Here is a 25,595-nt window from a genome sequence, read left to right as displayed (position 1 = left end):
GCCCAGAGGAACCTGGCGCCAAATCCTGACTCCGCCCACCGAAGCCCGGTCCCGCCCCTTCCCGACCCTGGGCCCGCCTCCCGGGGCCCCCGGCAACGCCTGGGCTGCTGCCTCCTCAGCACCTCCTCTCGCGCCACCTGCTGGCACCGCCTCCTGAACCCTGGCTCCCTCCCCAAGCCCCGCCTCCTGAGCTTGGCGCCAGGCTCGACACTCCCAAGACCCGCCTGTCCCCGCCCAAGGCCTCGGACCGCCTCCAGGCGCAGCCCGGCTCCCGCCCCATCTCCTGGGCAACGCCGCGGCCCCGCCCCACCATGGCGCCGGAGGAGAACGGTGAGGCCGCACGCTTGCTGCGGAGTTTCGAGCGCCGCTTCTTGGCTGCGCGCGCACTGCGCTCCTTCCCCTGGCAGGTGGGCGGCGGGGAGCGCGGAAAGCGGATAGGGGGCACTGGGGGTTCGGGGTAGGGAAGGGGCTTGTGCGCACACACACACCCCGCCCTCCTCGCCACGTGACGGCCTCTGCTCCCTCGTGGGTCGGGGCTGCACATCCGGCCCCCGGGGCATCGCCTGGGCCCGCGCAGCCTGGCGGCGGGGAGCCAGAGGTCCACCTGCGCGCCCTTGGGGCCACCCTATGCTCAGCCCTCAGCTTCCCCCTTCCTGGGCCCTTCTGTCTCTCCCCTGCTTTTTCAGACTGTATCTCACGAATTGAAGGAATGAGGGGTTTCTTCCCAGCTCCCAAGTTTTAGGATCATGACAGTTCATGACTTTTTTTTGAGCCAGTTACCATCCTGGCCACTGGGTAACAGCTGTTGCTGCTCACTTAAATAGTCAACATCCCCAGGAGAGCGGGTGACCACGCTCCGTCGAGTGCAGTGACCAGATCACAGACACCCTCGGGCCTCGCTGTTCTCTTATGTATCAGCAGCATTGGACAAAATCCTCTCAGAAGCAGCTGATGGAAGAGAGGGAGGTACAAAACAGGCCAGAAAAGAGAGGAAATAGCGCACCTCCCTGGTCGGGGGACCTGCCGTTCCCACACAGGCACCTGGCCGAGGCAGCAGCTTACTTCTGCCAAGGCAAAGGCTCCAATGACACTACCTCCTTTATAATTTATAATTCACCTGCAGTGAGCTCACTGGGATGACTCAGTTTGGACACATATTCCTCCCTAGGTCTGCCCCCTCTTAAAAGTAGTGGTTAGTCATTTGTGTTCTTTCATTGACATATATAAACCATTTTGCATTTTGGGAGATCATTTCCCATCAGAAAGGAGTATGTACATTTTTTAACCCCAAATTTAAACCTCATAACAGCATCCATGGGTCCCAATTCAGTACTGACTATTAATGTTCACATGAAATGGGTGCTTACTGTGAACCAGGCCCATGCTAAGTGCTTGCGTAGGCTCACCCACAGCACCCATGTGGTGGGGGCTCTTTTCATCATTGGTTTGACTAGAAAAGTTGAGAGCAGCATTGGAAAGCTCAGACCCAGGAGACTGCTTGCTTTGAACCCTGGCCCCACCCTACACAAGCTGTGTGACCTGGGGCAAGTGACTTCATCTCTCTGTGCCTTCATTTTCTTATTAGTAAAACAAGGGGCTATTTCAGGATAATGTGAATATGTGTTAGCTAGTATTTTTATTCTGTCACCAAATGTTTACTGAATGCCTTCCACAAGTCAGGCACCAAGATCAGCAGCGAACAGACAAGGCCCTGCTCTGATGGGAGAGCCAGAGAATAAACAAACAAATGAATAAACAAGAAAACACAGGGAGCAGACAATGGCTGTAAAGTCAATACAACAGGGAAATGTATCAAAGTAGGGGAGTCAGGAAGGCATCCCAAGGAGGTGACATAGGAGCTGGGATCTGAACAGTGAAGCAGTCGGCCTGTTGCAGGAGCACTTCGGGGAGCAGGGAGTACAAAGAATGAGCTGCTGCAAGGAGGCCAGTGTGGCTGGAGTGGAGGGAGCAGGGATAGGACGGGTGGTGGCAGTTGAAGTCAGAGAGAGAGAGGCCTGGCCAGGTCTTGGAAGCCTATCAGGGCATGTCAAGGGGCTCAGGAGAAATGATATGAATTGCCTGGTGTCACATCAGCCAGGCCAGGCTGCCTGATTCTGGAGCCTGAGCTCACTGTTGGGCTGGAGTTCCCTGTGAGAGAGGACAGCATAATGGGCCTGGCAGCTACACGTTCTATATGTCCATTTTAATTCAGGTGTCAAGTCCAGAGCAAGCCCATCAGTTGTTAATGCCTTGGCTCCCCACAAAAGTCTTGGCTGACGAGTTCAGCCACAGAGCTGGTCTGTGACCCAGGAGAGGTTAAGCTGCCAGAGCTAATGCAAACCAGGAGTCTGTCTTCTGACATTCTTTCTCTGACTCATCCAGGTGTAACCTGGAACTTCTCAAGGTCAGGCTTTCAGCTGCCTGTGGCTTCCACTTCATTTGGCCCCAGGTCCCTGGGGAGAGATCACTTAGCACTTTTGCTAGCATGTCCTATTGCATGTTTAATGTTCCTGTGATTATGCCCTTGAGATTTCTCTCTGCCCCTCTCTCTTTGAATAGAGCCTAGAAGAGAAATTAAGGGACTCATCAGGTTCTGAGCTGCTGCTGAATATTTTGCAGAAGGTAAGAATCACAGAATCGCTGGAACACATCACTGACCTGATTTGCCCATGAAGACATAACGCAAGTGGTGGGTGCACATGTATCCTTTAAAAAGAGAGACACTGCATCTGGGTGTCAGCACCTGAGACAGCTCCAGCTCTTTTGTTTTCTTAGATGAAGACATCAGAATATACGTAATCTGCATGAGAAGAGGGAATCTGGGGGATTTTTTTTTTTAACTGTCCACAGAGAAAATGGAGATGACAGCTGTAGGAACATCTAGAATTCGTTAGCTGCTCAGAGACTTTTTTCTTTATATTTAAGGGGAAAATAAAGAGGCAAGTCTTACCCACCCCTGTGTCTTTTCTAGACGTGGATGGGCCCCTGCCTTTTGCAAGTGGGGTTTAGACTCCAAGGCACATGTGGGTGCTGGGTAGAGGCAGGACCATCACTCTGCCTGGCCTGTCCCACCCTGTCCCTGGCCATGTGCATCAGGTAAGGATCACACTGCATCCCAGCTCTGTACTGTCTTAAGGGTCCTGAATCCTTCTGAAAATCCAGAATTACGGTCTCTCCCCCTAAGAGAAAAATGCATGGGAGTTACACACACCCCTGCAACCACCAATCCTGTCCAGGGAGCCCAGGTTAGAATTCCTGTGTGGAGGGTGAACCAAGAGTATCCGTCCGACCACTGAGTAGAGAAGACCTGGCTGCAACCAAGGAAGACTCCCAGGGCAGTCCAGCCATCCAGGACTGTGAGCTTCGACATCTCTGAGGCCATTGTCTTGCAGCCTACCCTGATTTTCACCCTGAGGATAAAACCTAACAGTGGCCAACTAGAAAGCCCCTGAAGAGTTGCCTGGGCATTTTGTTGCTCTTGAGTAAAATCGTGTCCTTCCAGCCAACAGGCCCCATGTGACCCGGCCCCTACTCTCACTGCTCCTGTCCCCTGCCTCCTCCTTCCAAAATACCAGTCTGGGGCTGCCTCAGAGCCTGCACAAGCTACCCCCCTGCCTGGAACTCGCTCCCGCTGCTCTCTGCTTCTCTAGGCTTTAGCGGAAGTGTTTCCCTGAGAGCCCGCATCCCCCTCCACCACATCCCAGGCAGAGCCCACCTTCCTCTGTCCAGCTGGGGATGTGAGCACCAGGAGGGCCAGTGCGGAATCTGCCTTGTCTGCACCAGTTGGGTTCTCACCTCTTCCAGAGAGCCAGGCAATCTCACATTTGTCCTCACCTACAAACTCTAGTTCCTGTTGGCTGCCCTGGGAAAGGATATCTTAGTCCTGCTCTAACAGAATACCATTGACTGGGTGGCTTATAAACAAGAGGAATTTATTTCTTACAGTTCTGGAGGCTGGGAAATCCAAGATCAAGGTGCCAGCAGATTCAGTGTCTGATGAAGGCCCACTTCCTGGGTCATAGACGGCCATCTTCTTGCTGTGTCCTTTCGTAGCAGAAGGGGTGAGGGAGCAATCTGGGCCTCTTTTATAAGGGCACTAATCCCATTTGTGGGGGCTTTACCCTGATGACCTAATCATACCCCAAAGGCCCCCACCTCCTGATATCATCATATTGGGTGTTAGATTCAACATGTGAATTTGGGGTGTACACAAATATTCAGTCTATAGCAGGGTGTTAGCTTGAGTCCATATGCCCCACATTCCTGCCCAGAAAGGGCATTAGAAACACTGCCACAGTCTGTGACACTGTGGTAGAGAAAATTTTTTTATGAAAGGGCTTATATCTTAAGACTTACTCTCAGATGTGTGAGGGTCACCTAAGGCTAGAATTCCAGGGATCGGGTAACTGGGGCTTGCCCTATATTCACTTAAAGCTCACAGGAGACTTAAGGAGAAGTCTTTCCACCAATACACACTGTTCCTTGTCACAGACCGTGAAGCATCCTCTGTGCGTGAAGCATCCACCATCAGTGAAATATGCCCGGGGCTTTCTCTCAGAGCTCATCAGAAAGGTTAGTGATGGGCACTGTCCGTCCGGTAGTCAGGCAGCGTCTGGGACTTGGCTGGCTCTCCAGAAGTGGGCTTTGCCTGCTCAGTGCCCTTTGCCTGCTCTGCAGACCCCATATAGCAGTGGGCTCCCTGGGCAGCTGCTCCCAGCTGGGTTCCAGCAGTAACTTAATCCTCTTGCTGAAGCTCTCTCCTTGCCCGCCCCCAGCACGAGGCTGTTCACACAGAACCTTTGGACGAGCTGTACGAAGCACTGGCGGAGGTCCTGACAGCCGAGGAGCCCACCCAGTGCCACCGGAGCTATCTACTGGTAGGAGATATGCGCCCTCCTCCCCACACAGAGTTCATGCAGGCTCCAGTCAGCCACATGTGGGTTCAAATCCTGTCTCATCAGCTCTGTAGTCTTAGATGAGATCAGTTAACCTTCCTGAGCCTCAGTTTCCTCATCTGTAAACTAAGCATTTCAACAAATAATACTTGTCTTATGAGGTGGCTGGGGTTAAATCAGGTAATGCATGTAAATTGCACAGCAGGGATCTGGTGCTCAGACCTCAATAAGTACTTGATGGATGGACATTACTTGATGGCAGTCTCTTCCCACTGTCCACTGCCACCATCCTCAGCAGCCTGACAAATCCCATGGCCTTCTGACTGGTCTTCTGGCTCCTTGCCCCACAAAAATCCATTCTGCACACAACACTTTTTGTTTTGTTTATTCTTTAACCTTTTATTATAAAATAAAACATAGATACAGAAAACGACACAAAAGAATTAGATAGATTACTGAATTGTTGCAAGGCGGCCACCATGGTAACCATGCCAACCTAGTCAAGGACTTCAGCAGCCTGCCCACAAGGGCCCCGTCTGACCCATCTCCATCCCAGCCGTCCCTCCCTGTAAAAGTAACCACCAATTCCCTTTCAGAGTAATCACTCTGAGGTCTTATCACTGCCACATGTACCTCTGGACACCTGCAATTGGATTTGCCCATTAACTAGGTCGGGCTTAGGACATCCCTTCACCCGTAGTTCCCACCAGCTCTTTCTCCTCGTAGCAGTTCCTCTACTGAACAGCCCTGGCAGTTTGGCCTGGACCACTTTCCGCAGGGCAGGCTTTTGGTTGCACACACATGGTGCTGTTCAGCTTATTCCACCATCCTCTGTTTCCTGCAAATTGGGGGCTGGAATAAGAGGCCCTCTAGACTCATGTCTGTCTGATCCCTTTGGCAAGAACACAGTGTAGGGTTCTAGAAGGCATATCATCTGTTTTTGTTCCCTTCATGGTAGCAGTTGTGGATGCTCAGAGCTTATACTCATTAGTTCATTGGAGGATGCAAAGGGGTGATTTTCTTTCTTTCTTTTAATTAAAGTATAGTTGATTTACAATGTTGTGTTAGTTCCTGGTGTACAGCATAGTGATTGAATTATACATATGTATATTCTTTTTCATGTTCTTCTTCATTATAGGTTATTATAAGATGTTAAATATAGTTTCCTGTGCTATATAGAAGGACCTTGTTGTTTATCTATTCTGTTCAGAGTAGTTTGTATCTGCTAATCCCAAACACCTAATTTATCCCTCCCCCCTCCTTTCCCCTTTGGTAACTGTAAATTTGTTTTCTATGTCTGTCTCTCCCTGTTTTGTAAATAAGTTCATTTGTGTCATTTTTTTTAGATTCCATATATAAGTGATATCATATATTTGTCTTTCTCTGTCTGACTTACTTCACGAAGTGTGATAATCTCTATGTCCATCCAAGGCAAATGGCATTCATTCTTTTTATTGCTGAGTAGTATTCCATTTTCACACACACACACACACACACACACACTCACACACTCACACACTCACACACTCACACTTACACTCACACACCACAGCTTCTTTATCCAGTCATCTGTCAATGAACCTTTAGGTTACTTCCATGTCTTGGCTATTGTATGTAGTGCTGCTATGAACCTTGGGGTGCATGTGTCTTAGAATTAGAGTTTCCTCTGGATATATGCCCAGGAGTGGGATTGCTGGATCATATAGAAACTCTATTTTTAGTTCCTTAAGGAATCTCCTTACTGTTTTCCATAGTGGCTGCGCCAAATTACATTCCCACCAGCAGTGTAGGAGGGTTCCCTCTTCTCCACACCCTCTTCAGCACTTATTGTTTATGGACTTTTTAATGATGGCCATTCTGACCGGTGTGAGGTGATACCTCACTGTAGTTTTGACTTGCATTTCTCTGATAAGTAGCAATATTGAACATCTTTTCATGTGCCTGTTGGCCATCTGTATGTCTTCGTTGGAGAAATGTCTGTTTAGATCTTCTGCCCATTTTTGGATTGAGTTGTCTGTTTTTTTGTTATTAACTCGTATGAGCTGTTGCATATTCTGGAAATTAAGCCCTTATCCATCTCATCATTTGCAAATATTTTCTCCCAATCCATAGGTTATCTTTTCATCTTGTTTATAGTTTCCTCTGCTGTGCAAAAGCTTAAATGTTTGATTAGATCCCATTTGTTTATTTTTGCTTTTATTTTTATTGCCTTGGGAGACTGACCTAGGAAAACACTGCTATGATTTATGTCAAAGAATCTTCTGCCTATGTTGTCTTCTTGGAGATTTATGGTGTGCTATCTTATGTTTAAGTCATTTTGAGTTTATTTTTGTGTATGGTGTGAGGGAGTGTTCTAACTTCATTGATTTACATGCGGCTGTCCAGCTAAAAAGGTGATTTTCTGATTCTGTAGTTTTGTTTTCACTCATAAGCTGGAGAAATTTTATAAGGAGATGCCTCCTTTCATCCATATTTGTTTACCTACTCATACAGCTCATAGAGGAAAGGCAGGATTCTTTCCTTTTCAAGATAGTGAATGGGTTTCCTATCATTCCCAGTAGAGCTTCAATCCATAGCAAATTGTGTCATTATTGAAGCTCAAAATGTGCTATTTTCAGCCACTTCAAATATGCTTCTGAGCCCTTTTGTATCACCTAATAGTTTTCTTGCTTTACTTTATGTCAAGCTTTTCCAAACTCATATGTTTCCTGCCCAGACCAGGCATCAGCCATGTCTTCAAGAAGCGCTAGTGTCAGGGGGTCAGAGGGATAAATTAGGAGTTTGGGATTGGCTGATACAAACTATTGTGTACAGAATAGATAAACAACAAGGTCCTACTGTATTAGCACAGGGAACTATATTTAATATTGTATAATAACCTATAATAATATTAAAAAGTGTATATATATAATATATATATATAACTGAATCATTATGCTGTATACCAGAAATTAACACATTATAAATCAACCAAATTTTTAAAACTTAAAAAAAAAAGAAGCAGCCCTAGTTTCTTTCAGTGGGAAATGATATTTAGAGACCACTGTCTGGGCATTAGGTATGATCATTGCTACTGTCTAGGCCTTTCCATGGACAGAGCTAGGATATGAGTGGTGATATGTGTCCATTCTCTTTAAGAGAAAATACTTCAAAGTCCATATTGATGTTTTTAATTCAAAATCAGAATGGCAGGGTTTTTACTCAACCTCTTCTGCTGTCTCCTTCCTTCTACACTGGAAATTCTGGTTCTCAGGAGCACAGGGGATGATGTTAGGATATCCCCCAGCTGCCTGTGGGCTTTATCCCATACTACTCATGCAGCTGTCGCAGAACAATAGTGCTAATTCCTCCCACCAACTGCACTTACTGAAAGCAGTGTAAATTTTTATATGTGCCATCCTCATTCTCCCTGCATGGTTGTCATAAAGCCCCGACTCGGCAGTTCAGAGCAGCTCCAGCTCTGTAGGTCAGAAGTCTGCTGGGTCAGCTGCTTTCTCTTCTTTGAGTATCACAGAGCTAGAGTCAAGGTGTCTGCAGGACTAGGCCCCGGGGGAGAGACCGTTCCAGGAGGCTCAGGTCGTTGGCACAGTTGCATTTCCTACGGCTGCAGGACTGGGGTTTCATTTCCTTGCTGGCGCTTGGACGGATGTTGTTCTCAGCTTCTAGGGACCACCCTGGCCCGTGACTCGTGGTGCCTTCATTCCAAAGCCAGTGACCACTTCAGATCCCTCCTGCCTCTTCTTCTGCATCTCCCAGATGTCAGCCCTGATGATTCAATCGGGCCCACCCAGATAATCCAGGATTATTTCCACATATCAAGTTCCGTACCCTTAAATGCATCTTCAGAATCCCTTTGCCAAATAGCGTAACACAGTCCCAGGTCCCAGGGATTCCAGCGGAAGCATATGGACCCATGCACATAACACAGCGTCTTCCTTCTCAGTCTCTCTCGGTCTGTGTGTTGATGTCTCTCTAGCCATTTTGGTGTCTCAAGTTTGTTTTCTAGGCAGTTCTTTAAGGAGGGCTCGTGGGGTAGACTTTCCTGGAGTTCTTGCGTGTTGATAACAGTTGGAGTCATTTATACTTGAATCCTGACTCACATCTTCTCTCTCTGACTCTCTCAAATATATTTCTCCATCTTCTTTGTCAAAGCATTATTGTGGAAAAGGCTGATGATAATTTAATTTTTTTCCTTTTTATATTACATGCCCTTTTCTCTTAGATGGCCAAAGCATTTTTATTTTCCTTTAAAGTCCAGTAATTCTGTTAGACAACGTCTCAAGGTTGTGATCATTCCTGGGTCAGTGACCCCCAGGTGCAGAGTGTACTCCTTCAGTATTCATTTCAAATCTTGTTTTGGAAGGAATTCTTTCTTGAATTATCATTTTTAGTATTTGTTCTTTGCTTTCCATTTCCACTGAAATTACCTAAAAATGGGTGACATACACAACAGAAATTTAACATCACACAGTTCTGGAAGCTATAAATCCAAAACCAAGGTGTCAGCAGGGCTGGTTCCTTTTGAGGGTTGCAAGGGAAGGGTGTGTTCCAGGCCTCTGTCCTCAGCCTGCAGACAGCCGTCTCCTGCCTGTCTCTTCACATGATCATCCCTCCATGTGTATCCATGTCCCAACGTCCTCTTCTTATAAGGGTGCAGTCAGATTGGATTAGGGCCCCCCTGTACCCTCATTTTAACATGATTCCCTCTGTAAAGACACCATTTCCAAATCAGGTCATATTCTCAGGTGCCGGGAGTGAGGACTTCAGCATATGAATTTGGGAAGGAAACAATTGGACCCGTGACAATCTTTCTTAATTGATTTTTGATTTTGAAATTTCACTCCTTTTCACCTCTTGTGTCTCTTAAGGGTTTTATCTGTTTTTATGTTTTGTTTTGTTTTTATTCTCATGTTCCTTCCAGTAATCTTTATTTCTGGAATAATGTTTTCTGTTAATTGTCCCACATTTCTGAGTGTTTCTAATGGCTGTTTAGGCCTCGCCCCGGGGCCCTCACACCCCTACTACTAGAGCAGTCAAGTTCCCTCCTAGGTGGACCCCTGCCTTTCCAGCTCACAAGGGTCGTGTCACTCCCCTGCTCGGAACCTGCCAGTGGCTTCCCATCACATTTAGACTCAAGTCCTAATTCCTTACGTGACCCATGAGGCCCTCCACGCCTGCCCTGGTTGCTGGATTAATTCTGTCTCCCTGTTTCGGCCCAGCCTTCCGGGGACTCGGTCACGCTCTCTGAGAGCACAGCCATCGTTTCCCACGGCACCACGGGCCTGGTCACGTGGAACGCCGCTCTGTACCTTGCGGAATGGGCCCTAGAGAACCCAGCGGCCTTCACTCACAGGTGACCTGGGGGTGCAGGGCTGGGCCCCCCCTGGGCGGGTCTGCCCAGGCACGGTTACAGAAATGGCCCCCTTCTCCCACCCAGGACCGTCTTAGAGCTCGGCAGTGGAGTTGGCCTCACGGGCCTGGCCATTTGCAAGACGTGCCGTCCCAGAGCATACATCTTCAGTGACTGTCACAGCCGGGTCCTCGAGCAGCTCCAAGGGAATGTCCTTCTCAATGGCCTCTCATTGGAGCCAAGTGTCACCGCCCCCGCCCAGCACCCAGCATTCAAGACCCCTGACACAGAGAATCCCAGGGTGATGGTGGCCCGGCTGGACTGGGACGTCGTGACGGCCCCTCAGCTTGCTGCCTTCTGGCCAGACATTGTCATCGCAGCAGGTACCGCCCAGGCCACTGGAACACAGCCTCCCTGCAATTCCACCCAGCTCTCAGCTCAGGGAAGGGGACAGTGGCTGCTGCCTAGCCGGAGGAATGATGGGACTTCTGGAAGGTCGTGTGGACCTCCAGGGTGACATCAGAGCACAGGCATGCCTCTTGGGTGCTCTCCTGTGAGAAGTGGCCATGCGTACTCCCACTGTCATGGTTCCATCCTCTGAAGGAAGCAGCTCGTCCCAGCAAGGCCTGGGATAAACAGAGCAGGCCCCAGGGTGCCAGACCAGTGTGACCCATCTTAGCCAGGCCACAGTGCAGTGGGCAGACTTCATGTCCCTCTCCAGCAGCCTAGGGAGGCCTCTTGGATGCCATCCAGAATCGAAATGAAATGGCCAAAGCAGCCTCAACCCTGCCTCCAGCCCCTTATCTTCAGACGTGGGTAGAAGTGGCCACAGTAACCTTGTCCTTTCAGAGCCACAGAGAGGGCCACAAGATCCTGATTCCTCTGTGTGCCCTGGGCCAGGCCAAGGGTCAGACCGCAGTGGTGTCCAAGTCAGGGAAGGAGCCCTGATTGCCCCCACCTCTGTCAGCTCTTGCTTCCAAAATCTTTGTGCATGTCCGTGTTGTCACCATATGTCCCTGAGGCTGAGGGCTCTGCCTGTATGTCTCTGTCCTGGGTCCACAAAATGAGCCCCACAAGGAGGGACCACCCACAGGGGGGCGGGCCTTGAAGAAAGGGGCACGGCCACCAACAGGCCCACAGTCCTCCACCAGGCTCATCTGGCCCGTCTGGCTGACAGTGCTGTGCTCTGGCTTGGCCACAGCCCTGACACCCAGGTCCAGGGCGGCCGGAGCACAGAGGTTTAGCCACTTGCTCTTGGGGGCCCAGCTGGTAGTCGGGAGGGAGCTTGTCCCCAGCATGAAAGAAACAAGAAGCCTGAGGCATAGTCAGGGTTTGCTTCATTAAGCATCTTCTAAATAGGCCATAGGCAAATAATTGATTTTTTCTTTTAAAGGAACACCAGTGAGTCCTGGATATTTTTCATGTGTTGCAGTATCTTTCAGCAGCTTTTTTTCTTTCCTCTCCTAAGGGTTTTCCTTTCTTACTCGTGTAATTTTCTTACCGTCCAACAGCACAAACCTAATAGAACTGCTGCTTTCCAGGCCCTCACCCTGCTGCCAATGTCGGCACAACCCAGAAGCCTCCATCCTGGGGTCCTGGGTCCTGGGTCCTGGGTCCTGGAGGAGCCCCTTTCAGTAACCTGGGGTTTTCATCACAGACGTGCTGTATTGCCCAGAAACTATCCTCTCCCTGGTTGGGGTCCTGCAGAAGCTCTCTGCCTGCCAGAAGGACCAGCAGGCTCCTGACGCCTACGTTGCCTTCACCATCCGCAACCCAGAGACATGCCAGCTGTTCACCACAGAACTGGGTGAGCCCCAGGCCTCAGGATGGGCTGCTGTCTCTGAGAGGCCAGCCCAGGCCTGCAGGGCCACTGTGCTAACGCTACACAGGTCTGCAGACAGACAGAAATCAGGAAAGTAAAGGAGTGGGGCCCTGGAGACAAATTAGGGAGCCCCAGACCACAATGTGCTGGGCCAGCAGTTCCCGACCCAGGAGGTCAGCAGAGGAGCCAGGGCTGGGGAGGGGTGCTCTGGGGAGGAAGGAGGCAGTTTACATGTTTTTAGGGCAGGTTTTGAGAGCCTTTGGACCTCAGTTTCCTTGTCTGTAAAATGGAGAGGTGCGGTGTTGTCATTCTCCATCTCACCCTCGAAAACACGGCAGTGTAGGGTGGCTAAGTGACCACCCAGGCACCCATGGACTAGAGCCAGACATCTGGCTTCCACTCTCCGCCCCCCACCCCCGCCCTGCGACCCCCACCACTGGCAGTCCTGACCAGGGCTTCCCATGTGCAACGTGGCAGCAGTGCAGAGCCCTGCGCTTGCCCCAGCCCCTACAAGCAAAGCCCTCCCACGCTGCCTCAGTCAACAGAGAGAGAGGACCAGCATCCACCCCCGCACACCCTGTCCCACAGACAGAGAGCTGTGCAGCCTTGAAAAATTAAGTCTTCCAGATGCTTACATGAAAAAACACTCAGGCTGTATTTTAAGTGAAGCCAAGTGCTAAACAGCACATACAGTATATATTTTTATTTTTAAAAAAAAATCATGTTAATACACATATGGGGAAACTCAATATACACCAATGAACATTATTAACATGTTATACTTGGACAGCAAGATCATGACACTTGTACACACTGTATGTCTACTATTTCATTTTTATACATAGTAACTTTTCCATTCATAAAAAACTGCTATGACAAAACGATCCTTACCAAGGGCTCATCAGACATCTGTGCTCACAAAGAGGATGTGAGCCCCTCCTGACGCATGTCTAGCCTCTGAAGGCACCAGGCTGAGCGGTCAGGCAGCCATGGGTTCAAACTTCAGCTCCTCTCAAGCTGTGCCCAGTGACAGGGTGGAGGACAGGTGCAGGGAACCCGATGGGCCCTGATCTGCCAGGGATGCACCTGGCCCAGTGGGCAGATGGAGCAAACCTGGCTGCTGTGAGCTGCCTACAAACTGGATTCCTGTCCCACCCCTGTTGTCTGGATAGGGCCTGGAAATCTGTGGTCTGTACACTCCTCCCTGCCCTCAACCCAGGCCAGTCCCAAAGCCCTGCACTGATAGGGTGGTGTCCCCTCCCCAGAGCCTGCCATCCTGAGATGTGTGTGCTCTGTTTCCAGGCCGGGCTGGGATCCTGTGGGAAGAACTACCTCGTCACGACCAGAAACTGTTTCCCTACGAAGAGCACTCGGAGATGGCAATTCTGAAACTAACGCTGTAGGTTTACAAACGGTTTTGAAGAGTAACATGAAAATTAAATCACTATCCTGGAGAGAATGTTTATGTGGGAAAGCTAAAGCTTTCACTGGACTTGAATGTTTAAAGAATGTTAAATTCTGAATCAGGAACCACAAACTTTTATAATAAAATATAAACTGTTCCAAATGTGTAGGTGCCCCTTTCCGCCAGTCGTCTTAGTTCTTAAGCAAATCACCATAAATCAGAAATGAACTATTTGGCTCAGAGATAAGCATTTCATTTGGGCAAATGAAAACATACACCAAGTCTGTTTTCCCCCAATCTGGACACACATACCTCACGGGGCCAAGCCTGCTGTACAGCATGCGTCTGCTGCCCTTGCAGTGCGCTGGGCTGCGATGCCAAGGCAGGAAATAAAAATATTACGGACGCAACCAGGCAGATGCTGGGAAAGGCAGGCACCAGGATATAACACGGATTAAGATGTCAAAGATGCCAGAAGCAAGTAACAGAAAAGTAATAATCTTGGGGTGGGGGTGCGGGAAGACTCATAAGACAGGAGAAGAAAAGAGAGAAGTGATTCAGAGCATCCAAAAAAAACCAGGCTGAGACAGTTTCCCAGGCCATAAACTGGTTATTAACTTCCTTCCGCGGGCAGCACCTGATGCCATCCTTACAGCTGCTGTCCACTAGGAGGCGCTGCTCCACAGGGTTTGCCCAGGGACTGGCCAGCAGCTGAAGGAAGCTTCAAGGAGGGGAGTTGGCCAGCTTCTGGGGAAGAAGAGGGAGGGGTGGGCATCAGCGTGAGGATCTCTCTCAGCCATGTCCAGAACAGGACACCTCAGGGATTTCAGTCATTGGCCCGAGAGGGTCATGTGTCCATAATCAAAGGGAACACAGTCTGCTTCCAACTCTCATCCCAGCGAAGCTGCTCTGACTCCTGGAGGTTCTTCCGGAACTGGTTCAGTTTGCCAGTAGGATCGGGAAACTTTGAGAAAAGCATCTAGAAGGAAGATAAAGACCAGAACTTACCTTATCGCCATTTCCTGCCCCTATCCCAGGCTGCCCCCCCTCCTTCTCCCAGCAGTCTGGGCTCCTGCCGTACCCCAAACACCAGCTGCCAGGCCAGGGATTTTGCTAAAACCCTTCCTCTGTTGCTGGTGTCCTGGAGCCTCCAGCAGGCCTCCCCTTCTGGCCCAGTTTCCACACCAGGTCTCGCTAACTAACCCTTCTCAACACAGCTCTGGCCCAGCAAGCCCCCTCTCTCACAGGGCGCAGAGGAGCACTCACGCCCCAGCCCTGCTCCATCTCCTACTCTGCTCCAACTTGACAGCACGGCCAAACTAGTGTTCACCATCCACACCATTCACACCCCAACCTCTGCAGCGCAGTTTCATCCACCAGGAGCACCCACCCATCTGTCTCTGCCCAGCCCTGTCCCACCAAGTGCTGAGAACTAGGCAGTGTCTGTGTCCTTTCCAGCTTTGCTAAACTAAGTCAGGTGTCTGCAGACTACAGCCTGTGGGCTACATGCAGCCCTCCACCCATCTCTGTAAATAAAGTTTTATTGGAGCAGCTACACCCCTTTGTTTGCAGATTGTGGTTGCCTTCACATTACAAGAGAGTGGTTCCGACAGAAGCTATGGCAAAGTCTAAAATATTTTCTATCTGGGCTTTTTCAGAAAATTGGCTGTCCTTCATCTCAATTGTCAAGAATGATGGCATTACTTTCTGTAATTTGTAATAAGAAATAAATATGCTTCAAAGACACCCACCCATCTCCTAAGGCTGGTCCAGGAAGCTCCCTTCACTCCTCTCCGTTCTCAGGTGCCACTGCTCCCTAAATGGCACACACGGTCCACCTGGCTCGCAGCATCACCTGTGTGGCCTGAGCTCTGTAAACCCAGACGGCAGGTGGGGTGAGCCCTGATTCCCCAGGGGGCCAATGGGGCCAGACTGCTGCTCCCTTTCCCAGCCTTTTACCCAGACCCAGCTCAGGCCTGTCCAGCTGCAGGAAAACTCCAACACCCTGCAAGCCCTGGAGTCGGGGCAGACCCACCTGCAGCTGAGCAGCCAGTTCCTCCGAGTCCTCAAACACCAGGCCATTTTCCTCGTGCTTCACAAGCTCGTGTAAACTGCAGAGAGGGTGGCGGGAGGTCTGAGAGCTACCCCAGAGGAGAAACAGAACCCACGGTGCCCACCTGGACCCCCACCCCACCTGCAGGCCTAGCCAGGGGTGAGGAACAGTCACAGTCTGGTTCAGTGAGCCTGTTCTTGGATTTGGCATCTGCATAGAAAAGAGACCTAGAAGGATACACATTAAAAATCCAAATGGATTTGGGGGAGAAGTAAAGGGGCATTTGGACTTTCTGTGCTACATACTCTTTTCAGAGAGAACATATTCGGTAAGTTCTATGTTTTGTTTGTTTTTCTTAATTCCACAGCAGAGGAACCGGGTAAAAGGCAATCCCGCTGAAGGCAGGCTCGGGAGTGATCAAGGGGTAGAGCCCAGCATGGTCTGAACCCGGGGTCAACATCCTGGATTTCCTCCTGAGGCTGGCTCCTCAGTCCATGGGGGAGCCACCATTTCTAGAACCTCTGCCCTCTCACATCCATCTTTGCCAGGAAGAGCGGAGACAGAATTACACTCACTTAACTGATTCGAATCCAACTCTATGAGCTCAAACAAGAGGGACAGAGAAATAAGCCCATGTAAGTTGTGCGAGCAATTGCACCACTATATCCCATGAGCACAAGCCCCCAAGTCGAGTATTAAGACTCCTAGTTTTTACTCCACATGAGCTCTAAGGGGAAGCCACCTATTTGTTGGGGGCACAGCCCACCCCCCAGGAACCACAAGGGCTCATGCTTCCTCTGATGGCGGAGCTACACAGATCAGAGGCGGCACCCTCCAGGGAGGTTTCTGGGGCAATTCTGACTGCCCTGGCCCCCCACCAGCTGCTGACTTGAGAACCTAACTCCGGAAAGATTCAGTTTCTGCTCCTACCACTGGAAGTTCACGGCGCACACGGGCAGGCAGCACCCGAACATATCCACCACCTTCATGGGCAGGTCCAGGCCGCTGGAGGACCGGTGCAGGCAGACGCCCAGGTCCGCGGACCCTGCAGGGCGAGGGTGAGGGGGCCGTTACTGCAGGCTGTGCGCCCAGTGACAGGACAGTGGACCAAGGCCTGCAGTGAGGAGTGGAAAAAGGGTAGTAATGCCCCCAACCCTTGTACAGCTGCCTGGAGTTGGCTGAGCAGCCAGGCCTGGGTCACATGTACTTCCCACCTGCTGCCCCTGGTCACTCGGCCCTTTCTGCCAACTACCTGCCCATCACCAATATTTTTATCTAAACTGACCCCCTTTTTCTCCTCAACCACGATTTATTTTAAAAGAAGCCGTAGCAATTATTGTTTAATTGGTTCAGAGTTTCTACTTGGAGTGATGATGTTTTGGAAAGGGACCGTGGTGATGACTGCACAACGCTGAGAATGTAATTAATGCCACTGAACTGCATATGCTTAAAAATGTAAAAATGATTTAAATGGCACATTTTGTTATGTATATTTCATCACAATAATTAGGAAAAGAAGCCAAAGCAGATGCAAAAGAAAACCAGCTGTCACTGTGAAGATAAGTTATGGCAAATAAGCCACTTCGTGTCGCTCAGTGTGGGCTGGCAGCTCCTGCCTACAAAGGCTGTGCCCCCGATGGCTCACTGGCCTTAGAGACTTAATCAGCACCAAGCCAACATGCCCTCCCCAGTGATCAAGGCAGAAGGAGACAGAGAAACGGGGCTTCTCCCTGGAAGAGTCCACACTGTTTAATGCGTGGTCTCTGCACCTCCCAGACATGGAGACAGTGGCCCCAACCCAAGCCCAGCCCAGCCCTTCTGCCCAAGAGAAGAGCAGGACTGAGTGGAGGTTGTGGAGGCCAAGAGCACTGAGAAGTAACCTGAGTTACGCAAACAGTTCCGGGGCCCACCAGGCAGGGAGGAGCTAGCACACCAGGAAACAGCCTTGTCTCCAGGAGTCCAGCCAGGGCCCAACCCAGCCTGAGGCCTGCATGTGTAGGGCCTTTGAGCAGAGTATGATTTTAAATCTTTAAAGGGTTATAAAAACAAAGAATATGCAAAAGAGGTCAGTAAAATAGTTACTATCTGGCCCTTTTCAGAAAAACTGTCCCCTGCCCTCAGGTATTTCCTTTCAAGCCTCAGCCCTCTCCCCTCCTGCCAGACTCTTACCTAGAAGCAAGGGGTAGTCCTCGGCCTCCAGCCATGGGGTACAGACCTGGATGTGCTGGAAGTGCTTCTGGCAGATGAGGCGGCTGTAATACTCCTTTAGAGGCCCCTTGCCTTACAGAGAAAACCAGAGTCAAGGCACCGGGCCCACGTCTGGCCCAGTCCCACAGCTCCAGGCCTGAGAAGCCCCTGAGGGGGTGGGGGAGGAGGAGTGAATAGAAGGCCCACACTTGGCAGCTCTGATCAGGCCCCCATCCAAGCCCCTTCCAGAAATGACCCCCAGGGCCTGACCACTGAGGCCATGGCCCATCTCCGCAGCAACCTGTGCCCAGCAGGCCTCAGGCTGGGAACTCAGCCAGGATAAACTCTGGCCAGGCACCAGAGTGCCCACCGATACAGCTTCTCAAACGGATTGTCCCTGTGCCCCGCCTGGCCCCCCAGATGGGATCCTGCCACCTCGGGGGTCCAGGGGCCAGGAAAAGGGGAATGCCCAAGGTGGGGCAGCTGCTCAGGACCCTCCTCCTCCAACCAAACCTCTTCTGCTTCTCTCTCTCTTCACTGGACTATATGTAAATAGTTTTACATAGGACAGTGGACTTTTGATTAAAAAAAAAAACGAAGATGCTTGGAAACCACTGTGAAGTAGAAAGCTCAGTGTCTCTGGGGTTGTGCTATCTCACATTCAAATCCAGACTCCCTGCCTTGCCATGAAGCCTGCTGAGCCTCAGCTTCCCGCTGTGTCAAGCTGATGTACAAAACCACACATCAGAGTTGGGGTGAGGATTAACAAGACAACAAACACCACATGCCTGACATGGGGAAGGCATACTACAAAGGCTGCATGTCTTCCGTCCCCTCCACTGCCCCCGTTTAATATGGGAACAGGGATGGTCCCAGGTGGGTACCTGTTATGGCACAGACCAGAGAAGGGAGGCTTTCTCCATCCACAATCAGCTGTTCAAACTCTAAGTTTAAGAAAATAAATACATGGTAACTAAGATCATGTAGTCAGGTGAGTGAGGGGCTGATGGGAGTGGTTGAGGGGGGAGGGAGTGGGGGGAAGGGGGGAGGGGAACTGCTCTCAACCACAAGCTCCCTCTCCTGGAGGTGACACTTCAGAGCTAGGCTGGTCACTCAACGACTCAAATGGGGACTCAGGCCCCCCACCTCCACCCTGTGTACTCAGGCTGGCCAGTGACCCTGGGGTCAGGAACACCCTGCAGAGGACACCACGCAAGGCCAGAAGAGTATCTCGCAGCTCAACAGCCCCTGACAAGCCCAGCTCCTGATCACAGCCACACACCTACTTTCTAATGCTTCCAGCAAGATGGAGAAGTCTTCATCCTCTACGAAAAAAGAGAACCAAGGGTCATGGGCTGGTTTCTAGAAGCCTCCCCACCCAGCTCAATGTGTTCCCACTTCTCGGGGGACCCATGTCCCCAAATACATGTGAGGCACAGGCCTGGTAGGGATGAGGAGAACACAGGCTCAGCCAGGTGCTCATATGAGCCCCAAGTGCCCAAGAGGGTCCTGAGACCTGTCCAGCTCGTGCTGCTGACCAACAGGGCCGGCCGCCTGCAAAGGTGGGTCACCATTCCGCTCTGGGAATCCCGCTCTGTGAAGGCCGACCTCTCCATGACCAGGTCCGAGGGTTCTGAGCTGAAGGAGCAGAAAGAGCCCATGAGCTGCCACAGAGCAGACCCTTGGGGCTCAGGATGGCTGTCTCCCACCAGAGTGAGGCCCGCGGGCTCCCAAAAGTTGGGGTGTGGCCATCTCAGAGCCACCAGGTGGCCCTACCACCTGAGGCCTGGGCACAGACCTGCACCTTGCTTTCTCTCTTTATCAGCATGTTTGTGTTGCTAGGTGCTGAGGCCACAAGCAGATAAGACCAACTCGGCCCCTGTCTTCACGAGGTTTACTGTTCTTATCAGCCCCTTGACTTAAGAAGAGAATGCCGTGACCCCTCCAACTGCTCCCAGGTTACTGAGAGGAGCAAAGATCAGGTGTGTGGAGAGCTGCTCAGAGGGGCTCCCCTTACCACCAGGAAATGTCCAGAGAACACACAGGTGCACAGACCATGCCACGGGGTCAGGAACTGTGGGCAGGAGAGTAAGGACACCCACAGCCTAAGGCAGGGCAAACGCTTCCTTAAAGGGCCAAGAGTAGACCCTGGAGGCTTTGAGAGCCATGCGGTCTCTGTTGCAAGGCTCAGTCTGGCTCTTGTAATACGGAACCAGCCACGGATAATACATAAACAAACAACGTGCTGAGTTCCAACACAACTTATTTACAAAGACCGGCAGCAGCCCTGCAGCCAAGTTTGCCAAGCCCTGGATTAGTGGATCCCCAGATCTGCAGCAAGAAGACAGGGAAGAGGCCAGGTCAGCACTGAGCATAAAGGAGGGCGGCTGAAAGCTGAAGACAGCTGACTTACCGGGCCCTGAATGCCGAGTAGGTGCGGCTCAGCTTCATAAAGAGCTGGTGTTGCAGGTTCAAGGGCGTCTCTTTAAAGAAAGATGCTGGCTTGTCGTAGACGGTCATGGCTCTGCAATGAGACTGCAATGAGATTGTTGAGGGGCTCCAGGGAGGGCTGAAGACAGGCCTAAGGAATATAAGACCCAGAAGGATCCACAAGAATGGTGCTTGAAGATCCAGAGTCTCAGACGACAACAATAAGCTTTAGAATTACGTGGAGAAGCACAGAGAGAACTGCCTGGACCAGCTGGCTGGCTGGGGAAGAAAACTCCAGCCTCCTACTCCCTCAGCTTCTCCCAACCAGGAACCACCTCCCGGGCCCCTGGGGTCTTCCGATGCCTCGCCCACGTGACACAGCAGCTGGGAGCCAACAGTGCTGGGAGGGACCCCTCGTCTCCCAAGGACCCTACTTGATGCCCCAGTTTTCCACCAGGTCTTCCCGCATCGCATTGGTCACACACAGGTTCAGGTGGGAGAGGCGTCCAAACAGCTTCTCGTACCTGAAGAGACATTATCAGTGATCAGCCAAGAGCCCTGGGTGGGGCACCACCCCCCCAAAGCCATGGACTCGACACCTTCTGATACTGAAGACGCTGTAGAGCTGGGGTCTCCCAAATCGGGTGGCTGGCAAGGCACCTTCCCAATGTCTGCGCTCAGTTCTAACTGTACCGTTATTTCTTTCAAATCTTTCTTTAAATTGTATTGCTTTTCAGCTTAAATACAATTACTTTCAAGGGAAACCGTACATCACTACAGAAGGGAAAGTCCAGTCTCTTGCCATAAAAAGAAGAAATATAATAAAGGCCTCCTTATTAAATCTCAGCCACACTGCACTACTCCCCGCAAGGGCTGTGGGGCTGACGTGCACTCCCAGTGTGTTACAAAGGGAGTTTCACAAATGTTAGAAAGGTGTTAATGACAGATTAGCTCCGAAGATTTGAGCCCTGATGACAGGGCAGAAATGAGAACTGGAAGTCACGGCCTGTTTCTCACTCAGGATGCAGAGAAAGCTCCCGAGTGGGCTGCCCAAGACTGAATTTTGGAGCTCACACTCATTAGCTGTGTGTCGACCCAATGGCCCTCATCCTCAGTTTACTGGTTTGAAAAAGGAAAGTGATCACAGAACACCCTCACTGGGGGGCAGTGAAGACTGAATGGGATAAAAGGCTTCATCTGAGGCCTGGTATGCAGCAAGCGCTCACTGATTGCTGCTGTGGCTGCTGCTACTACCACCATCCATGAATGACCCATGAGGGGAAAGTCCACAGCCGGCCAACGGCTTGAGGCTGCAAGTCCACACCGAAGCAGATGGTATAACTCAGGCTCAGAACACAATGCTGCTTCCTCCTCCAAGTCCAACCTGCTCCCAAGGCCCTTCTTCCCTTTCCCTGTCTCATTAGCTTCAGCAGACTGTGGCCCATGCCCCCACCTGCCAGCAGCAGCCCCCAGTCTTCATTTGGAGATCTGGTCTTGGTGCACCTGGGACCCCAGCTCTCCAGTGGAGCTCTTGTCCCCAGCCTGAGACGACGGGGTACTGCAGCCCCCTGGGCTCAGTGGAAGGTCAGGGGACACCAGGTGAGCAGGAGCTAATCAGAGGCTCGCTCTCTCCACTGGGCCTGATGGGGTGAGAGCCAGGGGAGCTCCCAGCGCCTGAGAAACACCTCTGGGAGCGGGTGTGGAGGGAGATGAAAGAGGTCCTGATGACACCCTTTTTGGGCTCAAAGTCAGCCATTTCTCCGACTTTTCAGTTTCATGGGCCAACAAATGCCCTCTGTTCAGGCCTGTTTCTATCACTTGTAACTGGCCTCAGCCCAACTCCCAGCCTTGCCCTCACCCCGTCAGAGCAAACAGAGAACCAGCCTCACCAGGTCTCCACACTGGCCCTTCTTCCCGCCATGGTTTGGGGACCGTGTCTGCACCCTCCTCCCAGACCCTCACCACTTGGCCAGCAGAACGATGGGGTGGCTGGGGCCATGCACCAGACCCATAATGGAGTAGCCATAGTTGTGCCAGTCGATGACGAGCTTGCTCCCACAGAGGCAGCCTGCAAACCAGCAGACGGCAATGGCAGGCAGGCCCGGAGGGTTCTGGGAGAGAGAGACTTGAATGAAGAGGAGGAAAGCAGACCATGGTCGAGAATAAAACAAGGGAAAACAGTTGCAATGTACATGGCAAAGAGTCAGTTATCTTTACAGCGCTCTTAATAAGCAAAAGAAAGACCCTCTTCCTTACCAAAAGGTATAAAAAGTCATGAAAGAAATAAAACTGACCAACCCAAAAAGTCCAAGATCATTGATACCCAAGGAGACAAAAAATGGAATGAGGAGGTGCCATTTTTCATCTGTCATAACAGAAGCCCTAAAACACCTAGCAACAGCTGGTGGTGGGGAGGACATGGCGGAAGAGGCCTCCCCACTGGGTTGGGGATAAACTGACCCAGCCTTACTCTAGGACTATCCAGTAACACATCACAACATTTAAAAAGTGCTCTGACCAAGCACTCCCACACCTAAGAATGTATCCCAAGAAACTGGACCCATGCAAAAGACACATGTTCACCGATGCTCTTTGCCACATTATTCGTAAAAGTAAAAAAATCAGGAAGAATCTGAGTGTTCATTAAGATGAGACTAAATATATACTTAGGGTACATCACATATTGGGATACAATACAGCCAATTAAAAGAAAGCTTCTCTATGTTAAAAAGCAGTGAAGGTAAGAGGTTAAGAGCATAATTCCAGAACCAGAGTGACACCCTGGTTCAAATCCTGACTCCATCACTTCCAAGCTGTATGAAAACAGGCCAATTACAGAACCTCTCTGGGTCTAGGTTTCCTGATCTCTAAATGTAGGTAATACATGAATCTACTTCCTCAGATTGCTGTGAAACATTAAATGAGATAACACATATAAAACATATATAATAAGTACAATGTAAGACTATCTGTAACGACATTAAAAAACAGAAGGGATGGGTACTATAAATAGAATGGACACATACCATAAACTCATGTTTTTTAAAGTTTATACATACACTCATGAATATGCAATTTATTTACCAATTGGTACACTTTTTAAAAGACTGGAAAGTAAAGAAAACTGTTAACAGTGGTTCTCACAGTGAGAGGCGGAGCTGACATGTACCTGGAGAAAGATGTAGGCTGCTGGCTCCCTGCACAGCAACTTCCACAGCAAGTGCACTGCCTGAAAAACAACCTTGACTCCATACTGGAGAATGTGGGGCCCAACTGCAAATCAGAAAAAGGCTATTACTAGTATAGGAGTTCTTGGCAGTCTGTAGATTCCTCCCCACCACACACTCAGAGATTCAGAGGAATCTGGGGGTGACTGCTTCCTACCTGCAAATCTCCGAATTTCTGTCAAACTCACAATCCGAATTCTGTCACTTTGCAAGAGTTCATCGCGGGGTTTGGAGTCTGAAAAAAAAAAATGTCCCCTTCAATATGCTGGACAAGATGGTCTAATTTAAAGTCAGATGTTCCCCGGCCCCTAGGCTGAATAGGAGAGAGGGTCTTGGGAAGTAAGACCTTCCCAAAGCTCTCTCTGTTCCTCAGTAGCCAGAAAAGAGAATGAGGCCAGTTCTTTCCCAGATTCCACTTGACCACCCACAGAAAGAGGGCCAGAACTTTATCCACTTTTACAATGGCTGGCACATAATAGGCACTCAGCTGATCTAGATTCCCTGGGTGATAGAATTATCCCACCACAGAGACCCCTAGGGAGTCACACCCCACCCCCTCACCCTGGGATGCAGACTCTAAACAAGGACCAGAGGCAATCACTGCTATTCATTCCTGCTTTTCTGTGACATAGGGTTGAGCTACTCTCGAGAAAGATGTCAGAGTGTAGGAGGATGGAGAAGCAGACACCCCTGCCCCTCACACTAAGGGAAAAAGCTGGACATGCTACAAAAATGAAACATCTTCTGCCTGCAGAGGGTGAGGAATGGAGAGGAGACAAGTTGCCTGTCGGCTCAGACACAGCCTGACAAGAGTAGCCTTAGAGATGTGGTTGCCAGCACTGGCCCTGGAGTCACATGCACCTGGGTTCCAGTCCATCTTTCCACTTACTAGGAGGAGTAAGACTATGCACTGAGTTCATTTAGCTTAGCACAGTCCTGGCATATGGCAGGCGCTCGATTAACGCTGGCTGTTCCTAGAAACCTACCCAGCAGAGGCTGGGCAGAAATCTGACAACAGCTGTCCAGGCCAGTACCCAGTTTGCTCAATTTCAGAGAGCTGGCGGCGGGAGGAGAGAGAAAAACGGCGCCCCCACCTCGGCCCCTGTTGGGTGGTCAAAGCCGAGGGTCAAAGACTGAGAGAAGAGTCTCCCTCCCAGGCTCCCCCGGCACTCACTGCTGAACCCCAGGATAGTCACGGAGAAGCCGCACTTGGCCAACGACAGCGCGTGGTACTGCATGCGGGGGCTGCGGCCCACGTCGCCCAACACCACGACAATCACGTGCCGGGCCGCGCGCCCCCACCGCCAGCGCTTCCACGCCACCAGCAGCAGCAGCGGCAGGGACAGGGACAGCGCCAGGAAGGCCACGCAGGAGACAGCCATCTTGGCGCGCCAGCAACAGCCACGTGACCTCGCTTCCGCGGGCCGACAGCGCTGTGCGCAGCCGCAGACCGAGGCTCCGCGGTGGGCGGAGAGAAGGGAGGCCAAGGCTTCGTTCCCTAAGCAGCGGCCGGTGGAACCTCTGAAGAGCTCCTGGAGGCTGAGTTATAGTGGTATTAAAGTAAAGCTGTTACCATGTGGGGATCAAGGAACATTTTGTTTTCAAAGTTGTAAGATAATTTCAAAATATAGTGAGGCAGCAATTTGGATGAATCGCATAAACACAATGTTGAGAAGAGACCACACAGCAGAGTGCATACTGGCTGATTCCATTTATATAAAATCAAAACTACTCTTTGCTGTTAGAATTCAGGGGCGTGACCTGCCTTGGGGGGTGGGGGAGTGAGTGGGAGAAGGCCAGTGGGGAGCTGGTGGTGGGTTTTTGTTTTGTTTCTTGATCTGGGTAATCCGTTTGGGAAAATTCATCAAGCAGCAAACATTCATTTTTAAAGATGTATGTTGTACTTGAATAAAACATTTGAGCTATAAAAAGAAAAAGAATAGGAAAGGACAAAGAAGGAAGTGAAAACCATAAAGATTTTAAATGTCCGTAGTAAGAAGGAAAATTTCCCCACTGACCCTCCCATTTCACCTCCCAAAGTAACCTCGACATGGTTTTGCGTGGGTCCGTGTGACAGCGTTTTGACTCTGAAAGAGGTCCTCTTGCTGAAAAACATGGAGAGCATGTTGGTAAAGCCACCGCCCCTGCCCTCACCTTGGGAGCTGCCTCAGAACCTGCAGGGTGCTGGGCACAGCGACCACCTGCCCTTGGCCCTACCTTACCAAC

General features: G+C 50.7%; 2 protein-coding genes across 7 annotated transcripts; one reads left to right on the top strand and one right to left on the bottom strand.

Annotated features, from left to right (window-relative positions):
• The first annotated feature begins 255 nt into the window (after positions 1-255).
• Positions 256-13,634, top strand: EEF2KMT (eukaryotic elongation factor 2 lysine methyltransferase). Of its 5 annotated transcripts, none has more exons than XM_010950933.3 (9): positions 296-330; positions 2,560-2,622; positions 2,972-3,096; positions 4,492-4,572; positions 4,776-4,877; positions 10,115-10,248; positions 10,333-10,628; positions 11,903-12,052; positions 13,370-13,634. In XM_010950933.3, the coding sequence occupies exons 3-9, from the start codon at positions 3,022-3,024 to the stop codon at positions 13,468-13,470; spliced, it is 939 nt and encodes a 312-aa protein (XP_010949235.1). In that variant the 5' UTR covers positions 296-330; positions 2,560-2,622; positions 2,972-3,021; the 3' UTR covers positions 13,471-13,634. The 5 variants fall into 5 exon arrangements, with proteins under 5 accessions (XP_010949233.1, XP_074202829.1, XP_045369660.1 ...); XM_045513702.2 differs by having other exon boundaries at positions 329-407; XM_010950931.3 differs by lacking the exon at positions 2,972-3,096 and having other exon boundaries at positions 256-407.
• On the bottom strand, positions 12,721-24,796 carry ALG1 (ALG1 chitobiosyldiphosphodolichol beta-mannosyltransferase). 2 transcript variants are annotated; one of them, XR_012500417.1, is made up of 14 exons: positions 24,544-24,796; positions 23,527-23,604; positions 23,312-23,415; positions 22,105-22,253; positions 20,577-20,666; positions 20,126-20,236; positions 19,229-19,350; positions 18,999-19,037; positions 18,597-18,656; positions 17,695-17,805; positions 16,456-16,570; positions 15,667-15,752; positions 15,508-15,583; positions 14,313-14,451 (listed from the first exon to the last, which is right to left on the bottom strand). XR_012500417.1 is itself a non-coding variant. In XM_074346727.1 (13 exons), the coding sequence occupies exons 1-13, from the start codon at positions 24,749-24,751 to the stop codon at positions 14,320-14,322; spliced, it is 1,395 nt and encodes a 464-aa protein (XP_074202828.1). In that variant the 5' UTR covers positions 24,752-24,792; the 3' UTR covers positions 12,721-14,319. The 2 variants fall into 2 exon arrangements, 1 of the variants encoding a protein (XP_074202828.1); XM_074346727.1 differs by lacking the exon at positions 15,667-15,752 and having other exon boundaries at positions 12,721-14,451; positions 24,544-24,792.
• Between the last annotated feature and the right edge of the window lie 799 nt (positions 24,797-25,595).

The sequence above is a fragment of the Camelus bactrianus genome, chromosome 18 (genome assembly GCF_048773025.1).
Source record: "Camelus bactrianus isolate YW-2024 breed Bactrian camel chromosome 18, ASM4877302v1, whole genome shotgun sequence".
NCBI lineage: Eukaryota > Metazoa > Chordata > Mammalia > Artiodactyla > Camelidae > Camelus > Camelus bactrianus.
This window is presented reverse-complemented; position numbering and strand designations above follow the sequence as displayed.